The sequence below is a fragment of the Perna viridis genome, chromosome 14, assembly GCF_037379345.1.
Source record: "Perna viridis isolate PV_CMFRI_1.1 ecotype Kerala chromosome 14, ASM3737934v1, whole genome shotgun sequence".
NCBI classification, from domain to species: Eukaryota; Metazoa; Mollusca; class Bivalvia; order Mytilida; family Mytilidae; genus Perna; species Perna viridis.
In genome coordinates this window covers 10637919-10660678 of record NC_142458.1, presented here as the reverse complement: position 1 = coordinate 10660678, position 22760 = coordinate 10637919, and the positions used below count along the sequence as shown (strand labels likewise).

The 22760-nt window shown below is 33.1% G+C and overlaps 1 protein-coding gene and 1 pseudogene across 2 annotated transcripts; both read left to right on the top strand.

The window, feature by feature from the left end:
- The first annotated feature begins 10768 nt into the window (after window positions 1–10768).
- On the top strand, window positions 10769–22564 carry LOC148598186 (uncharacterized; annotated as a pseudogene). The gene is made up of 2 exons (XR_015918309.1): window positions 10769–13858; window positions 22445–22564. The product of XR_015918309.1 is annotated as an uncharacterized LOC148598186 (transcript).
- On the top strand, window positions 13852–14745 carry LOC148598187 (uncharacterized). Its single transcript, XM_088560022.1, has one exon. The coding sequence runs from the start codon at window positions 14209–14211 to the stop codon at window positions 14743–14745; it is 537 nt and encodes a 178-aa protein (XP_088416148.1). The 5' UTR covers window positions 13852–14208.
- Window positions 22565–22760: the final 196 nt, after the last annotated feature.

The window sequence follows — 22760 nt, the reverse complement described above, 5'->3', positions numbered from 1 at the left end:
TTTTATTTGGTGAACATTGTAATCACTGTGCATTATTTCGTATTTCCATTAATTATTTTATTGGTTCAACAAGTATATCCAAACTTTGAAAGTCAAAAACTGTTATTGACTGAAAACATTCAGGACAGGTTAAGTTGCCATAGTTAAGCATCATCAGTTTCACGTGATGTTAAAGTAAACTCAATACCGACTGCGTTGGAAATAGAATAAGTGATATTATTCAGCAAAATTACCCTTACGTAATGTTTTGAAATATGAGTTATTTTACTGAGGCTTATAGCATTGTCGCACTTCTATTTTTGCTAATAATCCTGGCGTTCTGTTACGCTTACGAACAACGCACGTACCGTCTGTTTTAAAGAGTAATCAAGGGAACCAAGGTTATAGCTGTAATCAAAAGAATGCAATCTAAGGACAAACACCAGACATGAAAAACAGACATTCACAACAGAGAACATAAAGTAACTAAAATCATACATGCAAAGTAACAAAAGCAAATGAGCAACTCGGACAACACTAAAACCTCGGAGCATGGACCAGGTGTATCGGTAGGGTAAGCGTCCTTTGCTTTTCTAGAAACACCCGCCGAGTTGCACATAAAAGTCAAGTCCGGGGTAGATACAACCATGACACTCTTTTGTTACCAATCTGCTGAACACTACAAATGATTGACAAAGCTATTTGGGACATTTAAACTGACCCGTTGCTATTGAAAGAGTTGATGTATACTCACCTATGAATCTTCTCATTGCTAGCTCCTAGTTATTTAAATCTGAAGCAGCTACCTGGGCTATTTTTCATTGGTGAGGGGAGTTCAAATTTAATAAATTATCTTGTATTTTGTTGACAACGTTGCAAACCATGATTTAGAATAATAGTATAATAAAATATTTTATTTTATCTTAACTACATTGCACAGAAGTCTAATTATATATATATTATTATAAAAATGTCCCCTCCTTCCTAAAACTGGAATAGGCCTACCAAGGTGTATTTTTTATGGAAAGTATGTGATTCATACTATATTTAAGGAACAAGTGTTATAACAATTGCAAAAAGTTTGAGGTTCACATGAATTACAATTTTTGAAATAGTGCTATGAGTTTATTTTATTCAATTTTGAGAACGAGTAAGCCTAAAAGTGAATTAAGTGCTTTGTTAATTGTGAAGGATTTTCATTGGAATTATAATGTTTCGGATTAACTGCACTGTTTTTGTCATATTTTGTGATTAAGTATCATGTTAATAATAAGTTTCATTTGTGTTATAGTTTGGGATTTAGTGCGTTTAATTTGATTGAAATTATAATTTGGGATTACAAGTGCAATGATTTTCAATGTAATTTAAGATTTGGAATAAATGTTATTTACATTGAAACTTCTTCGTATTAAGTACAGTTCATTGAATTTATAGATTTGGGTTTATTTCTTGAAACCTTTTGTGGATTATTAAAGAGTAATGAATTTCATTACCATAAAATGTAGTTTGGGATCTAGTGCAATGTTTTTTTTTTAATTAAAGATTTGTATTAATTGTTTTTTTCATTGGAAGTACAACTTGGGATTATGTGCACTGATATACATATAAATGGAATTATATGAAGAATATTCCGTAGTTTTATTTTCATTGTAATTATTGTTCTGGATAAAGTGCTATGACTTACAGCTCTGATTTAAGTGTTTCATGTGAAAAAAATGATTTTATTGGAATTATACTTATGGCTGAAGTGCATTAAATTTCATAAGAACTATATGTACATTTTGTACATGTTTATCTTAAACAATATGAACAAAATGTGCAAAAAAAATTATAAGAATCCAAACTGTTGTTAAAGTACATACTTTGAAAGAGTATATATAAATGCATATATTTAAAAACCAGTATTGAATAGATTCACCTTTAAGATAGGAAAATTCAAATAAATAGTAGCATTACTTTGTAACTTTCAAGTTATTGTTCATTCCATGAAAGTGTTTAATTTGCCATTTCATATTTGCAATCCACTAGGGGACCTGTGGGTTTAAAGCTTATTTTTCTTAGAAAAATATAAACAATATTCACAACCAATAGTTTTCCACATTAGTACTTTTCCTGTGTTAGCAATACAAAAAAATACATTGAATATGTCTCTATCGATTGCTAAATGCAATAACAAAACAACAAAATATTACCAATTATGTAAAAAAACACACTAAATTCCCTCAAAACACATTGTCAGTAGTATTCACAAGCTAAGTAAATTCCATGTGATGTGAAACATAGCAAGTATTGGCTGCCTTAACCATGACCCGGTTAATTTTTATGGGTGAGCGGCTACCTGTTCATCAAGTCTTACAATAGCAAATGGTCAGTTTAAATGTCCCAATAGCTCTGTCAATCTTTTGTATTGTTCAGTAGATTGATAACAAAACATTGTCATGGTTGTAGGAAAGTCACTGTAATAAAAATTGATCTGATTGTTCCTTTGGTAAGAGCGTTAGGAACTTTTATCCAAGAAAAAACATGGTCCTTACAATAAATGAATGTTGCTTATCGTACAACCAAGGTTTTGACAAGGTTTCAAGCAGAAGCAGACCCAGAAGTAACGCCATAGAAACTTACAAGAGATCCGGGATAGAAATGGAATCAAATATTTCTAAGGCTTTGCAGACGCAAAATCCCCTTTCTCAGTGTGTTGTGAACAAAACCCGAATTAACCAAGTAAGAAAAAGATACATGCGTGTTCAGAAAACGAATTTAAAGACTGTAAGGAAGAGACTCGTCCTGATAGCAGATTTGGAAAAAAAAAAGAAAACTTACTGATATCACTTCCATAATGTATAAAAAAGTTGTTTTAGAAAAAGACGGGAAAGTAAAGTTCACCAACACAAGAAATCTTACTTGTTATAGTTCATTAATTTCAAAAGAATAATATATAACCCCAGTATTTATTAGGGTTTTAATTTCCTTGGCTACTTTACCATGTTTACATTACAGATATATTATGTAAATATTATGCAAGTATGCCCTAAGGTTATTGTGGTAAGATATTAAATTCATTTATTTATCTAGGAAAAAGAAGTCCTGGCCAATAGTACATGTGTAACAGCTCCACAAATTTTCTATAAATCGGTAAGCATGTGTGGTAACAAAAAACGATGAATTTTACAAGAAAACCTTCAATTATTTTAATTACATTTGATATGTTTTTCTTATTTCATTTATATTTTATATTGCTCAGAACCCTAGTCGGGGGCTATGGCGCTTTGCCCACAGAGCATCTGGGATGTGTGCCCCAGGTGGTGGAATGGGGTACCCCTGGCGTGTTGCATGCTGGGGTTGTCAGGCTATAATACGGAAACCCTGATCGCAAATCATAGTGGTGCACCGTGTTGGGAAAGATGCCACGTTCCTCGCACGTTAAAGAACCCTACTGTGGTATTCTCCCGGAGTAGGAACCATAGGGCTCCGCCACAGGAGGCAAAATTGCCCGATCCCACCCACCTCTCCCTATTTTCAGTGGCAATCAAAATTTGTCGACCACATTGTCCTTGTGCCCCATCCCTTTTTCATTTCATCATCGTTTCATGTTCATTTTGTCATCAATTTCATGTTCATCGTCTGAATATAGCTGAAATATTGCTGCTCGGACGTTAAACCCTAACAAACAAACAAACAAACAAACAAATATATTTTATATTGTGATATATGTTTTGACAAATATGTAGTAAATATAAGTTATAGTTTAATAAAGGGCATGGCATATATAAATGTTCAAAGATGTATTACCTCCACACAAAAAGTGTCACGTTTAAAGCCGATAATCCAACGAGATTAACGTATTTAATGAAGTACATGCATAATTTAATATGAATAGAAATTACAAAAACTATCCTGGAAGTAGATTAAATCTCAGAAGGCACTTGTACTTCCGGTGCACTTGGTTCATGGAATTGTAGTGACCGATTATTTTTTAATGCTGGTAATTTTGATGGTATTGTCAATTCTTAATTTATGTTCTGATTTAGCTTTCAGTTACTGTTGGGGTTTTTTGATTGGGTTAATATTTTATCTATATGTTAAGGTTTTCCATGGACAGAATGGATGTATTACTGAACTAATTATATGATGTCTTTGTTGATTCAGTTTAATTAAGATCTTACATTAAACAAGAAAGGTCTTTTAAAACTATTTTAATCCCTCCGAAGACGTCCATCTATCTGCAGTCAGGAGATGTTATTCCTTAATGGGTCCCGTGTCATTATTTGAGGAAACTCGGATAGCTAATACTTACCTAGGACAACAAAAATATTCGTTTCATCTCTCACTCCGACTTTTTAGTCTACATGCGAAAAAAACCTGACAGTATCCCATAAAGTCGAAAGTGATTATACACAAAATAACAATTGACTTACCAGATGACGGCCTTTATTTAATATATACTGAATATAACACGTCAAAATCTGTATCACATGCTGTATCAACCCGAGTCTCCTATATCACCAAAAGAGCCAACGGCGCGCAGGGTAATATAGGTCGAGGGTTGATATGTTATGTGAAGGAGTGCGATATAGTGTATGCAATTTAGGTCTAGAGGTGTGATATAGGGTTGACAATATAGAGTTGAAGCAAGACATATAATACATATACAAAAAAGTGATAGTTTAATCTAAATGTATGATATAATGGAACAACATGGAATAAACATGTTATTATGAATAAAACACTAAATGCAAAATTTGCTTTTTGCATTTAATCATAACAGTGAACTGTTAAAAACTTGGCTGCTAGTCCTGCCATTCTACTGTCTGACCTAAAACAATTTTGCACGATATGTATTATGCATGTTTATAAATACCTGTTTGAAAATTAAAAAAATCGAAAAAGAGGCAAAGATATCATGAAGGCAATACATATTGTCAATATATTATGATATGTTTTGTTACAACGTGGTTTACGTAGACATGGAATAGCTGATAAGGGAGATAAATCGCAATGAAGAAATACAGACGACGCATATTTCATGTAAACTTATCGTCTATATATTACTGGTAAGTTATCAAAAAAAAACGGCAACAAATACCACAAAATGCTGAGGATATCAAGAATGAGTGCCTCATTGTAATTCCATCTTGAAATATGAATTTTTATCCGTGAAAATGCCAAGTATTATTCAGTCCGAGTATCGATTTAATAAAATGTCTGGTTTCATGATGACGACCATATAACTTTTGTAGTGATGACTTCTACCTTGTAGCAACATAACGCTGTTCCAGATGCCTATTTGTAAGCGGAACAAAATGTCTGCGTAGTTACGGCAAGCCTTGGCATTACATATACTCAATATGCAGTTGTTGGAAGATGTTTTGCAGTATTTTTATGTATTATTGGATATATCTATGGATCGGAAAGGGGAGGGGGCAAAATTAACCCGTGCCTGGATTCTATATTTGTAAGCTCTACAATGTTTGTGGGACAATATGAAGCAAAGTGTTAGCATTAAAAGACTCTTAGGTTCACTCAGTCAGTGATTATCTGTACATAAAGTACATAAAAAATGCAAATTATAATTTATAAATTTACCCGAATGAGAGAAAATCTTTTCTGCCGGAAAATAAATCTGAGGCAGTAAGAAGAAATGTTTAAAAATGGGACGGCGAGACATGTACTACTTTGTAATGAATACATTTATTTGCAGTGACTGGCGTTGTATCTGACATATTAAGGTACATATGGGACGAGAAGGATTAATACTGGATTTTTTTTCTCGTTCGGATTTTTCCTGAATCTTTACGTATGCCTTCTTCTTATTTCACAAAATGAACCTTCCTCTCTAATACATACAGTGCAGACTTAAAACCTTATTTGTCTTAGAATTGCATAACTAAAACTTAGCGATAAATCAAAACTGCCAGTGAGGTTTTGTTTTTGAACAAACGTCACTTGAAACTTAAGCTAAATCCGTATTAACCTTGCTCTTATTGACGCAGTTTTACCTTCTTTAGGTTGACCCTTTATGGTTGGCCCTTTTTGTCTGTACTGTGTCTGTTCCTTCGTACTTGTTTAATTGATTGTATTGGTACTTTTTCGATTAGTATTGAATAGATGTATACATATTGTATACACATATGGTTGATAAAAATACGTAATACAAGTATATGTATGAGCGGTGTTGTATAATAGCACCGCTTTAACAGCTGTTAAGTTCAGCCTACTACAGAACATGGAGCGGTCGATCTTAACATCGCAATGACTGGTCTTAGTGCAGTAATATTAGTTTTTCTCTCAATAAAAAATGCCATTTGGGATGGGCGTTTAAAATCATTAAATTATTATCATTTATCCGTTATATACTTAGTATCCCCAGCACGTTCCGAAGTTCACGCGAGTAACAGCTAAGCCGTGATCACGCCTCTTTAATGTTTATATCTGTAACTATTTGATTACAACATATTTTGCAACCGTATCGGCGTGGACCTCGTCTTTTATCATTTCAATAACAAGGAATTCAAACTTCATAAAAGGAGAAAGGGACCGAAAGGGAGAAAGGTAACGGTCCGAAAGTTTACTATGGGGATTCAAAAAGATATTACTTCACTAAAATTGTGATGTTTTGTTTTTGTCCTGTAACTTTCTGTCTGTATATATTATCTGCCCTTAATTCTATGGTAAAGATTTACAAAATACAGAAATAACACAACTAAGAGCGATGTTTAAGAATAGTGGTTTTTCCATCTGTTCGTAGCTTGGTCTACAGCTAACAGTTAAGTGCCTTTTTTTTTTTTTTTTTTTTTTTTTGAGAAAAGTACTTTTAAGTCAGACAAAATTTGCTTAATGCATGACGCGACTTTTATTTTTATTTAAATGGAGTAACGACATTATTTGCCAGTTTTTGTCAATTTTACAAATGAAAATAACAAATTTTCCCATACGTAAGGGTCAACAATCCCCTGCACCTTCTTATGGATCCACCACAACATTAAATCGTTGCACGTATAAACTGATTAAACATAAAAGTGGGACACAAAATATAAGGATGAAATATTTGACAGAAATCATATGAACCAGCACTTAGTACAATCCGGGATCCATTAGAAGTACATGTATTACTTATCTACTATACAAGAACCAAATGTCTAAATATGAAACATTCCTGTTAAAGTTGAACTTGACTTATAATCTGGTGTGTCATATGCATCATAAGTATAGTTTTAAGATAAATAAAGGAGAGAGATTTTACAGATTTCATACACAGAGGACATTTTTTTAGGCAACGAGGTCCTCAGGGGTCCCTCGACTAACTTATTTCACCATTAATACATTGCATGTACATTGTTGATCCATATGATACCAACAGATTTTCGGTTCTGTTTATAATAACTATATCTTTAAATTTTGAAACCTATGTTTTCATTTTAGTGTATAACAATTTTATTTGCTCAACTATGGGATAAGATCAATAATCAATCAAAAAGAACTACACCTTCATATTATTCTTTTTTTTAGGATATATCTTTTAGTGCAGCCTTGAATTTTGAAAGAGAGCCTAGATCTTTAACGGATGGGTTGCGTTTGCTCCATGCTTCAATAATAGAAGGATTGAAAGATTCTGATGTTAACGACAGTCTACAGAATGGCTGTATTAAAACCTTGCCTTTTCGAAAGGGTTACGAAGTTAAACTTTGAACGTCAGGGTGTATAAGGTTATTGAGACAGGTGGGTGCTCTATCTAATATTGACAATATTGTAAAATAAATGCAAATGTTTTCCTAAAATTAACTTATACGTATCTGCTAATCTAATGTTACAACATTACAAAAGTTTATGTTTTGTATTTGTGATTGGAAACAAAAAGGTCACCTGATGCTATGTAATTGTTTAATGTCCAATGAGAATTCGGGAATGAAACACACCAAAGCATAATATACACACGGTACGCACAGTTTCGCCCCGGGGATTCAGCATTTAACGCTGTATGATTAAGCTATATACAACCAAGGATCAGAGATAATGGCTTGTTATATGTATTAACTGTACCATGCTGAATTCATAAACCTCAATGCATGCATTATGTAAAATACCGGAAATCTGTCGGTTAAAGTTGTTCTTCAGTAGAAATAGTTAAAAATACTTAGGCCTGTTTGACGCCGCATAATACAGAGAATGATATTTTATTTTGCATACTAATGGCTTGAATCATCATCATCATCATCTTCTTCATAGTAGAACAAATGCCATAAAGAAAATATTTTTTTAGGAATGTTAAATTCAACATTAACTTAAATAATACCTATAATAGACGGGAGATGTTTTTTTGTCTTAACAAGACTGGATGATATCTCACATCATCTTATAACAACATTGTCATACAAGTCTTAACTGATCTGAACAAAATATATAATGGCCGATCTTATTCAGTTGGACAAGATTGAACAAGTCTTATATGTGATGAACTGAAAACCACCTTAATTACAGTCTGACTCGGTCTTAACGTTTAGACTGAAATTGATCTGATTATCTGACACAGTCTTAACGGGTTTTTTTTCAGACATTTCAGTACATTCTAAGTTGATTTCAGATTGTGTTTAGACCAAAATGGCCGTTTAAGACCTAAGACCAAATACTAGTGTACCACAATAGTCAAACTCAACATGGAATATTACATTAGGCAAACGAATCAATCACTTCAGTTTGAATTTGAAAGATTAGAATACAAAACACATATGATTGATCAAACTTGGGAAGATTAGAGTACAAAACACATATGATTTATCAAACTTAGGAAGTATCTATGATTTGTTGGCCTACAACTTGCAAGAGACCTATATTGTCTGCTGTCATTATGTCATTAACTTAGTGATATGGGCGATGACTATCTTGGGAAATCAACGATTATATTTCTGTCTATGATTGATATAAATCTAAATGATCTAACATGTATAAATTTAACACTCCACTATGTCAGCAGAGAAGCAAAAGCACACAACTTTAAACAAATACTGACCTTTCATCAACCTTTATATTGGAAGGCGATGCAGATTACCGAAATTGAACCAAGTAACAGCCTATTGAAATCTATAATATTGAGAATAGGAGTTTTTCATTTCGAATTTAGCTTTGTAGGCTGCATGGGCCATTTGATGGATTGATCTGGACTATCTTAATTACTTGTAGTGTAGATGCAAAATATTGTGTTCCATATGCTTAGTGGAAAGGCAATTGTAAGTGTAGTACGAGGGTATTTCTTGACAGTTACGGTACTCACGTTTAAATCCAAGTAGGAGATATGTTTGGTAAACAGAGAGAACAAACAGGTATTTATTGAACTTTTAGGGGACAAACTTATAGATTTCAATATAGAAGTGAAACATACCGAAACTGATGTCAGAGGAGATTTTGAAAACCAAAGCCATGCTTGGCCCAGAAATATGTGTCCTAATGCTTTTGGTATATGTAATATGTGGCTGCGACACAACATCTCGCATGTTTTTTGTTGTTTTTTTTTGCTAATTGTTTTGCTGGGTAAATATATATTATGAGGTGGAAACATTGCAGCGGCTCAGTACTTCGACACATATTGAACGGTCAAACGGATTATTGGTTTCAAAACACAATATAATGGCAATAAACTTTGTTGACATTTTGGATATAATCAGTTGAAAAAAAATTAACAACCCAGGCAATATTGATTTTTGCATGAAAGTTGTTAAATTTTATTTGACATTTGTTCTCCTAGTGATCTTCAAAAATCTTCTTGTTAACAAGATTTTATCAAATTATTACAACGATCCACAAAAAATGTTAAGGCTTCTTTGAAAACAGTGTATTCATTACTGGGATTTGATACAGGTATACTGAAAGTCCTGTAATTTTTTTAAATATTGAAGAAAGTTCACATTGTGAAGTAAGGCATCACGTTGAGAAAATGACATATTAATGAGCAATTACACGTTAAATGAATATGTAAATAAATATAATGAACATGCAGTTTTAGAGGTATATTCTTATTATTACTTCTTTTTATTTTATTTTAGATCAAAAGGAAATCATGGTGTTCATATTTATCTCATGGTGTTCAATGAAGCGGTCTGTTGTCTTCCATGAAGCCTGTAACTTTCCGGGTCAACTGAGTGTAAACCAACATTCAAAGTCATATGTGTGTGTGTGTGTGTGTGTGTGTGTGTGTGTGTGTGTGTGTGTGTGTTTTAGTTCCGTCTCTTGATTATGTGCACGAAGACAAAGTAATCTTTAAATCATCCTTCAGAATATTTTGTTGAAACCATGAAACGTAATGCATCGTTAAAGTACTATATCTAACAAAAGTACGCCAAGACAAGTAATACCACTTGTTATATTTTATAGAATGCAGGAAAAATTAGATCACCCCAGTCTGTGTTAAGGCTTTAACTTCTTTGCCTACTTTACATTACAAATGTATTATGCAACTGTTGTACAATTCTGTATTAAGGTTATTATGATAAGTATATTAAATTCGTTTATATGTCAAGGGAAAAGAATTCCTGGCTAATAGTACATGGTTTAGGTCAGCTCCACAAATTTTCCATAAATCGATGACAATGAACGATGAAATTTTAAGGGAACATTCAATTATTTCTGATACATTTTATATGTTTCTCTCATTACATTTATATTTTATTTTAGATATATATATATATATTGAAAAGTATGCACTAAACAATTATCAATAAAAGTAGTGCGCTGAATAACTATATTTATAAATGTTACGGTTAACACACACAGGTGAACACGTGTTAATGTTTACAAATCATAAACATGTTTACCGGCACGACTATAATTAAGTGTGACGTACTAATATGTATACCTGTAAAACGGGTATATGTTTTATTTATGAATACTTGTTTAAAGACTGTCACCCCTGTTGTCGGGTTCATGCAAAGCATGATCTTCTAGTACAAGGATATAAATAAGGATATTTGAAGGATGTTCGTCATTCGAAGCTTTGCCTAGTAGCACACCGGTTACACTATGTCTGAACGTCGCGAGCACATAGAAGACGAAGATAGCTTACTACTAAAAAACCCAGCTGATATCGCACAACACAATCCAACTCACTCTGCACCGGTACAACAAGCTGTTATCTCACAGAATGATGAATCGTTTCAGTCGCTGACTTCCTAATTTGACAGTAATATTTCAGTTCTTAGGAACGATCTATTATTGGGCAACGACTCGTTGGTGTCAAAGTTAAGGAAAGAAGTTTCTGTAAGATTCAAGGGAGAGGGAAATCAAATCCAGTTCAACTTTAACTCGGATAAACTCGACGAATTACAGGAACTGTTAAAGCAGATTCAGCCGGGAAATTTTGCTGATTCAAATATCATTTCCGGATTAATTCTGAAAGTTATTAAGAGAAATGAACTGATTCGCATAGCTGATAATTCACCCGCGAAAAACAGTAAGAGAATACGAAAGCGACGACTTAGCATCAAACTCAAAGGATATTAAACGTTTGCGACAAGCTGAAAACAGGGCTACGCGTTCAATCAAGGACAAGAAGAACCGTTCTAAACCGTATAACAGACCTACAGCTACCGTTTCCAGGCCTCCTACTGATGACTACTGATGACATTCCTCAGTACAACTGTAATCAACAGCCCTTTCCGAGGAACCGTCGCCGACAGGCGACCCCCTATGACCAGTGTTTTAACTGCCGAAACTACGGGCATTGGAAAATCAACTGCTCCAAGAACAAGCCAGCAGCAAACCCACAAAATTGATATAAAAGATAAGTATTCTGACTTGAATTCTGACCTTTTCGATATGGGTGTTCTTTTTGAACATGTTAAATATTTTGATAAAATTGATATGTACTCTAATCTTAAAGGAGTTAACTATAGACTTTCTAGAAATATTGATTTTTGGAAGTATATAGGTGCAAGCAAATTTCTTCTAGATATTTTACAATATGGCTATTTAATACCTTTTTGTGATATACCTCCACCTATGTGTTTTAAAAATAACAGATCAGCCTTACAAAATTGCGATTTTGCAACTGAGACAATTTCCGAACTATTAGATGATGGTTGTATTAATTAAGTTCCATTTCAGCCTTTTGTGGTGAATCCTCTCATTCTAGATTTAAGTGAATTGAACTTTTATGTTAAAAAATCTAAAGTAAAATTTGAAGATTGGAGAGTAGCTTTACAATACTTTTCGAAAGAATGTTTTATGTTTAAATTTGAATTAAAATCTGGATATTTTCATATTGATATTTGTAAACAACAACAGACGTATTTGGGTTTTTCATGGAACGATAAGTTTTATTGCTATAGCGTCCTAGCTTTTGGCCTATTGTCAGCCTCTTTTTTCAAGAAATGTTTGAGACCGCTAGATAGGTATTGGCAACTCAATGGGGTCAATATTGTTCTCTACATAGATGACGGTTTAGGTGTGTCCAACAGTCTAAATGAGTGTGAAAGTATGTCCAGATTTGTTAAATTATCCTTAGAACAAGCTGGTTTTCTCATATAAAAAGAAAAAAATGTATTTTTGAACCTGTTCAAAGTATGGAATGGCTTTGCTTGGTTTGGAATTCTAAAGCATTCTGTTTATCAATTACCAACAGTAGAATTGTAAATACAGTTCATTTTAAAAATCTTCCCACTGGTAACGGCCCGAGAATTAGCTAAATGTAGAGGGAGAATTATTTCTATGTCACCAGTATTAGGCAATATATCAGCCTTAATGACAAAATTTCTATATCTATCTATAGAGAAGAGAACATTTTAGGATTCAAAGTTAATGTTTGATTTCATAGAAAATGTATATTCTGAGCTAATATTTTTGTTAAAAAATTTGTCTATACTGAATAAAAAGGTTTTTATGAATGAAACTATGAAGAAAACTGTAGAAATATTGTCAGATGCTAGTGATGTTGCAGCGGCTGCTTACACTTACGAAGTGAATTACAAAGTTTTTCATCATATATGGGATGAAAACGAGAAAGAAACGAGTTCCACCTGGCGAGAACTCAGGGCCATCCAAATGGGGTTGCATTCGTTTAAGAAAGAGTCAAGAAACAAATGTGTGAAAAGGAATACAGATAATCAAAGTTGTGTGAAAATTATAAACAAAGATTTCACAAAAGTGTTTTTACAACACTATGCAATGGATATTTTTAAAGTTTGCTCTACAGAAGAGATTCCTGTTTGGGCCCCCAGATAAAAAAAATGCAAAGCAGATTGTATTTCAAATTTGATTGATATCGATGATTGGCAAACATCCTGGGAGTTTTACTTATTTATGAATCAAATGTAGGGGCCCTTACTCCATAGATAGATTCGCAAATTTCATGAATACTAAAACACAGAGATTTAATTCTAAAGTTTGGAATCCTGATACTGAAGCAATAGATGCTTTTACTCGAGATTGGAGTAGAGATAATAACTGGTTAGTGCCCCCTGTACACCTTATCCTAAAACAATCACAAGTAAAGCATCGGGAACATTAAATGTACCGAATTGGCCTATTTCATCATTAAGTTCAAGGAAACAATAAAAACGTCATAGTCAGGACAGAAATAAGGTATTGGCTATAATGTTGAAAGCCTGAAAAAGAAGTGGATAACTGTTTTCCACTGTCTGTTTTGTGGTGTGATTATGACGAGGCATTGAAAAAAATGCATGGTCAAAATTTGATATTTACATTATTTTTTTTTCAAAATTGCATTATTAATAATAAAAATTTATATTATATTTTAACGATTTTCAGACATCTTCAACAACACACGATGGATTGGGGGTAGTGATGTTTTGAATTCTAACCTGAGACTTTTGGCAGAAGATATTCCAGAATTTTGTATGAAGTCAAGGGCTTACAACACTAGACAGAAATATAGGTACGCATTTGAAAGTTTTTGTAAATGGTTTAGTTCAAATGGATTAAACCCATTACCTGCTACCCAGCTTAATGTAGCTTTGTATCTTATTTATTTGAGCAAACATTTTACTTCTACGTCCAAAGTAGAAGAAGCCTTTTATTCCATAAGCTGGATGCACAAAATATCAAATCATAAAAATCCATGTGATTCATTATTATGCAATTCTGTAAAAGACGGATCAAGCAGAATTATAGATCATAGTAAAATACATAAAAAAAAGAACCAATAACTCCTGATATATTACAAAAAAAAATTATTTGAGATATGCTCATGATTTTAGTAACTTAAGCGATCTAAGGTTAGCGTGTATGTGCCTTGTTTGTTATGCAGGTTTTCTACGTTCCTCAGAACTAGTCGATATAAGAAAATCAGATATCCAGTTCCATCCTACTTATGCTTCGTTATCTATTGAAAAAAGTAAGACTGATCAAAAACGAGAAGGTTCATATGTATTTTTATCTAGAACAAATACTATCACTTGTCCGGTAAAACTGTTGGAAAGGTATCTATGTAAAGCTAACATAAGTATGGCAGACGAATTTATTTTTAGATCTTTAACCTTCCGTAAAAGTTCTCAATCGTATAGTTTAAGAGGAAATTTACTATTATCATACACTAGAGCAAGAGAACTGTTGTTAAATGCATTACAGTCCTTAGGGCTGGATAAGTCTAGATTTTGTTTTCATTCATTTCGAGCAGGGGGTGCGTCAGCAGCAGCCACGGCTAGAATTACTGACAGACTGTTTAACAAACACGGTAGGTGGGCGTTCGCATCAGCTAAAGGTGGATATGTACATGAAAATCTTGGTGAAAAACTTTCAGTTACTCAGAACATAGGCATTTGAACTGTCTTACTTTGTCTCATCGAAAGTGTGGTACTCTGGTTAGGAGAGCTCATTTCTATAAGTGTCTAGTTTTAATTGTGTAAATAATTTATGTTCGTTTGAGCCAGGTGAACTAGAACATAAGGGGTATGGTATATATAAATGGATTAAAGATGTATTACTCTCAAGAGGCGTCACGTTTAAAGCCGATAATCCAATATAAGCTTAATTAAATGATCTGAATAGCAAATCTAATTATCTGAATACACGTATCAAGTAAAATGTTTGGAAATAAGGAAAACTACTCTTGAGATAGGTTTTAATAATCTATTCTCAGAAGGCACTTTTCCTACCGGTGCACTTGGTGCGTGTGTCAGTTTAAAGTGGGATCCGAGTTTCCAATTGACTTTAAATTGTGTTTTTAGTGATTGTTATTTTGGTTATTCCCTTTTACATCTGTAGTCGTTTTCTTTTGTTTTGTTTTTGTTTTGTTTGTTTTGTTTAGTTTGTTTGTTTGTTTGTTGTTTTTTTTTTTTGGCTTTTTGGGTTTTTTTTCTGCTTTTTTGGTTTTTCTGTTTTTTGTTTTTGTTTTTGTTTTTTTTGTTTTTTGTTCTTTTTTTTTTAGGTTGTATTAATCATTGTTACCTTGGTTTCTTAGTTCCTGGGGTTCATTTCTGTTTAATAATGTATCTTCTTATTTTTTTTAATTAGAGTTTATTAATTTACTGACGTTCCAAGTCAGATTATAATTTTTAAAATAACTATAAGAATAAATTATAGATATCAATACGATTTTAAAGTGGACATACTATTCAACTTCTACATAATAATGTCCTTTTTAAAGTAAAAACATAAAATTCTGTTTGAAGCGAAATTGTCCTTTTTAGAATTGCATTATACCAAATTTTACCTATTTAGTACATGATAATATTACTCCAAATTCAGCTCACTGGAATTGTAGTGACCGATTATGCAGGGTAGTTAAGGTAGTTTGGGGAAAATTCCGGAAAAAAATATCATGGAATTTACGGATCACTTTAAACCTCTCTTATTTCTTCCACATGATAAATATGTTTCATGATTAGTTATGATATCAGAAAACAAGCGATAAAAATTACTTTATTTATTGTTTCTATATTTAGAATCGAAAGTAAGCATGCAAAAAAAGCACTTAAAGACATATGGACGAACTTCACATAAAACTGCAAAGTCCTGCGTGATAAACCCAAAAATCCATATAACTAATACCTTAAAAAATGCGGTTTAAAAGGAATTTAAAAAAGTGCTATGCCTACGATTATTAACAAATTTTAATATTTTATTTTTGATAAAATTCATTAAAAGAGTATTTAAGGGAACCAAAGTTATAGCGGTAATCAAAAGAATGTAATCCAGGGACAAAGAGCAGACATGGAAAACAGACATACACAACAAAGAACATAAGGTAACTAAAATCATACATACAAAGTAACAAAAGCAAATAAGCAACTCGATATCCACTAAAAACTGGGAGCATGGACCAGGTGCACCAGTAGGGTAAGCGTCCTCTGCTTGTCTAGAAACACCCGCCGAGTTGCTCATAAAAAGTCAAGTCCGGGGTATACAAACGAGGAAAGGAAAACTATGACCCGTTGAATAAATCAGGTTTCATGGTGCAGATGGATACACCATAACGATCCACGAGTTCATGATGACGACCATAAAACTCCTGTAGTGATTGATGATTTAAATCTTCTTGCAACATAACCCTGTTCCAGAAGCCTATTTGTTAAAGTTCTCGAAAATTTTGACTTTCCCGCTGTTCAATTCGCTCTGCAAACTTTATACTTGGTTAATATCCGAAGGCATAGCAGGTTTTTAATTGCCATATTATTGAGGATTATTGAAACATGAGGAAGGAGTTAATCGGTAGGGCTTATTACCCAGGACTTTTTTCTTTTATGCATCAAGGTGGCAAAAATTCGTACTTCCATATTTTGACTAGCGCACAGGTGATCAGTTTCTAATATCGGATCTCGTTATGGAATAACTACGATATATGACATAGTAGAATATCCGGCGTATTTTTTCAATATGTTGAAATAAATGTTCACTTTTTTAAATACCTTTTTTTTATACAAACTCATTAAAACACGAAGGCGGAAATGGGTAATAATTAAGTTCTTACTGAAATCAAAGTATTCATGTACTGAATCAATTTATGTCGCTTGATTGAAAATTTACTTTAGAATAAAAAAGGGATAAGACATACATAAGAAACCGGGATCAACGCATCAAACACAAATTTGTTTTATTAATTTATTAACATTAAACCCACTATATCAATTTCACCATGATGCTCAGCAGAAATGACACTAATTCAGTTTTTAAAATAGTACGCAAAAGTTCACGTGGCGTCGGAGCAGTGCACAAGTTTGTGTTTTATTCAATTTCGAGAGTGTTTACATAGTACACTTAAAATCAATGAACAGAAAACTCGTCGTTTTTTATTTTTTAATTTTTTTTTTTTATTTAATTTTTTTTTTTTGCAATTCGAATTTTAGTTGGTTTTTTTTTTTGTCATTTCAATATATGAAATTGAGGAAAAATGTTAAGTACTGTCTCAGGACCCCCTTTCCTGAGGATCCCCGGCTGGCACCCCTCCTTTTCAAAGTGTCAGAACCCGACCCGGTATGATACAAAAATGTTTTCTGTCGCTTATGTGGGTAAATATAAGGGAACAAACCATTTCATCATAACGGTCTAACACAAAGAAATTCTCCGAATTTTTATCAATGCTGAGCTCTGCTCTAAAATTTAAGAAACTGGGATGGCTTCGGGTTTTGGGTCATCCTTTTACTATTCATACGCTTGTGTAAATTTTGTCAAAAAGAGCAGAAGAAACCCTTTCTTTGTCGGATCATAGCTTCTTTTTGTCAACATTTTGATAAACTTCCGCATGAAATATGAAGAAAGCTCATTCGATTGTTGTACAGTATCGCTCTTTCTTCACCATTTCCCCTTTCATGACTAGTGATATTGTGCAATCTAATAGAGATTTTATGCCAAGCCAAACATCGAATGGCTTTGTATTCGTCCAACATTTGTAGACAACTTGAATAACGAAAGTAAACCACTGGTGTAGTCATGTAAATACATGTAGATAGAAATGAACGACTGGTACTGATAAGAGGGTAGACATCAAGTGCTTTTAACTGAAATCTTATCGATTCAAACCAAATAATATGCTATTCCAGGGGTGGATCCAGGTTTTTATATTAGAGGGGGGCGCACACAGTTAAAATTTCTGAAATATTCTTTTAGAGTGGGTCCAATATATATATATCTTTTTTGGTAAAATTAGCGAGAAATTAAAGTTTCAACCTAAAACCACCTAAATCTATCCTGGACAAACCATGATTTGCAAATTTTAGGGGGGGGGCAGGCCAGCCACGCCCCCGCCTGAATCCGCCCCTGTGATATTCAGATTAACAGTATTTTTTTTTTTTTTTTTTTGCTCAATTGGGCAAAAAATGAGGATACTAATTTGATATTTTTTTAAATATATGGATCTATTTTCTTGCAGCGGTGTAATAGATAATTTCATGTGCTAAAATGCTTACATATCTTCAGGTTCTGGCGACTGCTTTATCAATTCTGATTTTCAATCTAAATTGATAAAATGATAGGGCTGTGTCACCTAAACATGCCTCGAATTACATGACACATGTAGGAAAATCTAATTGTGAACAAATGATAATCATTGAGCTGGTGTATTGATGATTTTTTTCTCTCTAAAAAAACTGAAGACAGTCTGTATGGTTATAGATGAGCTTTGTAGTAAAACGACATATTTTTTTTATAATCCAACATTAAGATAAGGGTTGGTTACTAGATCTGACAGCTACTCACTACTACATGAATTCATAAAAAAAACAAGTAACGCCAAGTTGGATGTTTTTCTAAAAAGTTGAATTTTAATCTACGAAAATTACATTTATTCACATTTACATGTACATATATGTTCAAAATATTTCTATTAAATGTTACATGTATACTGTACATGATCATATACTGCAAACAGCAAACGAGTTTGCTAGTACATGCTCATGCAACACATACATGTAGAACAAACTTTTTTTTTAATCTAAGATGTACATGAAATTATATTGAAACAATGGAACACTATATAGTCATCAACATAGAACATGACTCACACTGAAGTCCCAATAAAAAGGGTTTTGATAGCTGGCCGAAAAAGTCAACAGAAAACACGGGAACATGAAATTACAAAAGAAGAACAAGATTAAGTTTTATTTCCTCAGTGTCTGTATGAACCAGTTAATTAGAAACATTCATGTAGTATTATGGACTTGTATATTCCATTTTTGCATAGCACTGATAGCATGCTAAACTAGTGACATGTATAGTTTGTACAGTTACTGTAACTACTGTTCCCTTTTACATTTACATACATGTATGTAACTATTGAATCAACCAGTGAGCATTACATGCCTTCCGTGAGCATTTGGCAATTATATGGCGAGCAAACTATGCAACTTTTGGTGAGAACTGATTTATTAATTTGTAGTGGTAATAGTGATTCAATGAGTATACAAATAAAAAAAGGTCATACATAGAAAATTAAAATAAATTAGTTTATCATAACAGCTTAGTTATACATGTATATAAAGAAATTATACATATACATCTGAACTTATTCAAGAACTACAAAGTACTATAATAAAGAACTACAGTTTTTTTGCACAAGTGCAAAGTTAAGTACTTAATTTTTAAAGCTAGCACTAAAATGTATGAATATGTTTATGATAAATGAGTATGCAATAAAGATATTAATTCTGAAAATCTTTCCTGTACTTTTTGACCTCCAGTAAATCTTTCTTTTGTTATATTGTAAGACATACATTCTGTTTTTTTTTTTTTTTTTTTTTTTTTTTAATACACACATTCTTTTTTTTTTTTTTTTTTTTTTTTTTTTTTTTTTGTAAGTACATGCAGTGAATTAGACATAAATGTGTTGTTGTCTATAAACAAGTGCAAGTGTCTTCTTTAACATTGCCTCTTTAAGCTTCTCATACTTAGTTCTATTATCAAAACATGAACATTTTACTTCCTATTCATCAACCAACAACGCTTTAAAAAATGTCTAGCATCTTTGTTACATTGATTTATATATATATATATATTTATACATATTTGTTTGGAACGCCTAAACTGTCTGATGAGATACACATTAGTTTACGTGTTGTCAATTTTACATTACTTGCTGTGGGTTTATAATTACAAGTGGTCATTTTGCATTTACGTTATGTAGGTACATCTTTATATTAAGTCGTTTTGTCTTTACGTTCTGCCATTTGGTCTTTACGTCCTGTCATTTCGTCTTTGCGTTCTGTCATTTTGTCTTTACGTTCTGTCGTTTTATGATTACGTTATGTCATCATGTATTTACGTTATGTGGATTTATCTCTACGTGCAGTGATTTTTTTTATTACGTGAGGTCGTTTCGTCTTTATTTTATGTCGATCTCTTATTACTTTATGTGCAGCTTTCGTTTCTTTACGTGCAGTGATTTCTTCTTTACCTGATGTGGACAAAAATATCTTAATGGCATGTCAACCCGGAATTTTTCAATCGTGTATACTTCAAATCAGACCGTAAAATGGACGTCACAACACCGAATAAAAAAGTGCTGGACGCAATAAATTTGGGAATTCTATCAAATAACTTTATTGAACAGAAAATAGACTCCCTGGAGACATGTCTAATACTCGATGACAAGCAGTTAGAGCGGTTAGGTCTGGTCACAATAGGCGATCGGGTCCGTGTTAGGGATGCTGCAAGTCGCAGTCAGAGTAAGTTAACACAAGTAAGTTTAATCATTCCTGATTGACCCTTATTTCAAAGTCGGCCCTTTCTATCATTTCAAGAACCCTTGCCATTGAACCTGTATCGGGCCAAAGGGACCCTGGGGTGGATCAAGAGATGTTGAAAAGGGGGTTCACACAAGGGGGTTCCAGGTTATTTGTTCATTTCTGCCTAAATTTTGCATGAAACATTTTCGTCCATCAAATGGATTGTTTCAGCCTATAGAAACCGTCTGACGAGTTGGTCTGTGCATTCCACTATGATTGCCCAGCCTTTTGGGGCTTGCCATAGGCCTCAATGTCGTATTAATTTTCCCATAGACTTCTATAGTGAAGTGCATATTTTTAGGATTTTTAAAAACAATATGTAAATTGATTCAATAAAACTTTCACTTATGTAGCATTTCTAAGGACATGTGAAAATTTTCCGCAAAGAAAGTAGGGTGAGTCCACGAAGATCGGTCAAAAAAATAGTCTTGAACCATAAAAAGCCACTTTCTGTACTTTCACATTCGTTTTGCATTCATCAAACCAACCCTTTTAGTGGAACATTTTTATGTTATTCTGTTAGATGTTCTATAAAAAACATATAATCATATAATATATTATAATATAATATGATGTTTGCTCTACTTAATAAGTCATTGTTCATATATTTTGACAAAACATTAGTTTGTAGAGAGGCAAAAAGAAAATGCACTGTATTTTTATAGCCGCTTTGTTTTGACGTACACCCGCTCAGGGATATGCAATGCGATACTAGTACCCATAGGGTGTACTGTACAGTTTCATTAAGGCGCTATGTTTCACACACCATGTTACCCCCGTCAAATATAGTCAATGTAGATAAGTATTTTTACATAGACAGATGTAATATATGGTAAACAGGTGTAATTTAATTGAAGAACGGTATCCGGAGAGTTTCAGTCCCCTGCCGTATTAGGTTCTCTCCTCAGCATCAGATGGCTGATTTTCTAGGTAGAACGTTAACTATTTATTTTCCATAGGCGACCAAAGTGAAACTTTCGAAAAATTCACTCATTTAAAACAATGACGATCTATAGCCTGACTTCCAGTAATTTCCTAGCTAAAATTGCGATCATAGCAAAACCGTCTCTATTCTTTGGTATTTAAGCAGATGATGTTTGGGGTGAAAGTTCCCCCTTTTTCTGCAAATGGCACATAAATTTAAAAAACTCATAATATTTAAATAAAAAAAATTTAAAAAAATATAAGGCACTGTTTAAAAGTATAATAATGCTAGAGCCTAGAATTAATAAAACATTTTGGGTATCAGCACGATTTGTCCAATCAGTGTCCGGAAGTATTTACTTAAGTAGGGTACACTAAAGGTCAACCTAAAGTAATGAGAAACAATACCGTTCTACCTATACCGACTTCTTGAAAGTTAACATATTAAATCAAAGTCATAATATGAGTCGCAAATTATTTTTGAGATTTTCTATAATGCAATCAGTTGTTTTATTTCATTTGTCTAAGCCTCACAAGCATTTTTTCTATACCTACTCCCACTTATATAAAGTAAGATTTTTGACATGGATGTAGTAATATATGATATTTTTAGTTTATGTTTTGGAATCAACATAAGTTCTTGTCAGAACCTTTTTTAATCTAATAAATTATTTCACACGAACTTTTGGAACGCAAATTGTGAGAGAATGAATCGAAAAGGGTCTTATTATGTTTACCCTTTCTCCACCTACTCCATGCATGCATGCTTTCATCCTGTGGTAATGTATAAGTGCCTGGTATTTTATAAAACATAGTATGTGTCTGTTAGTTTTGGAAAGGCACCCCTGATTTTTACAAAAACTCAGTAATATTTTTTTCAGTATGAGATATGCATCATTAATTGGATCCTCTATCCTACATAATAACACCTAGATGAACAGTCCCGTACTACCAAACATCGTGTACAGCCCTAGATTAGTCCTGCGAGGAAGAATGACCCGGCCAGCAAAAGCTATATTTTCATATAGCTTAGTTGGCCGAGTGGTCTAGGGCGCTGGACTTTGTGCAGGCGATGTTTCCATAGATGTCACAGCGGTACCAGTTCGAGTCCCGCGGAGGGAGCGACAAAAAATTGCATCGCAAATTTGACAGTTCTAATATCGTTGGGAATTTTTCAGACCCTTCTATAAGTTTACG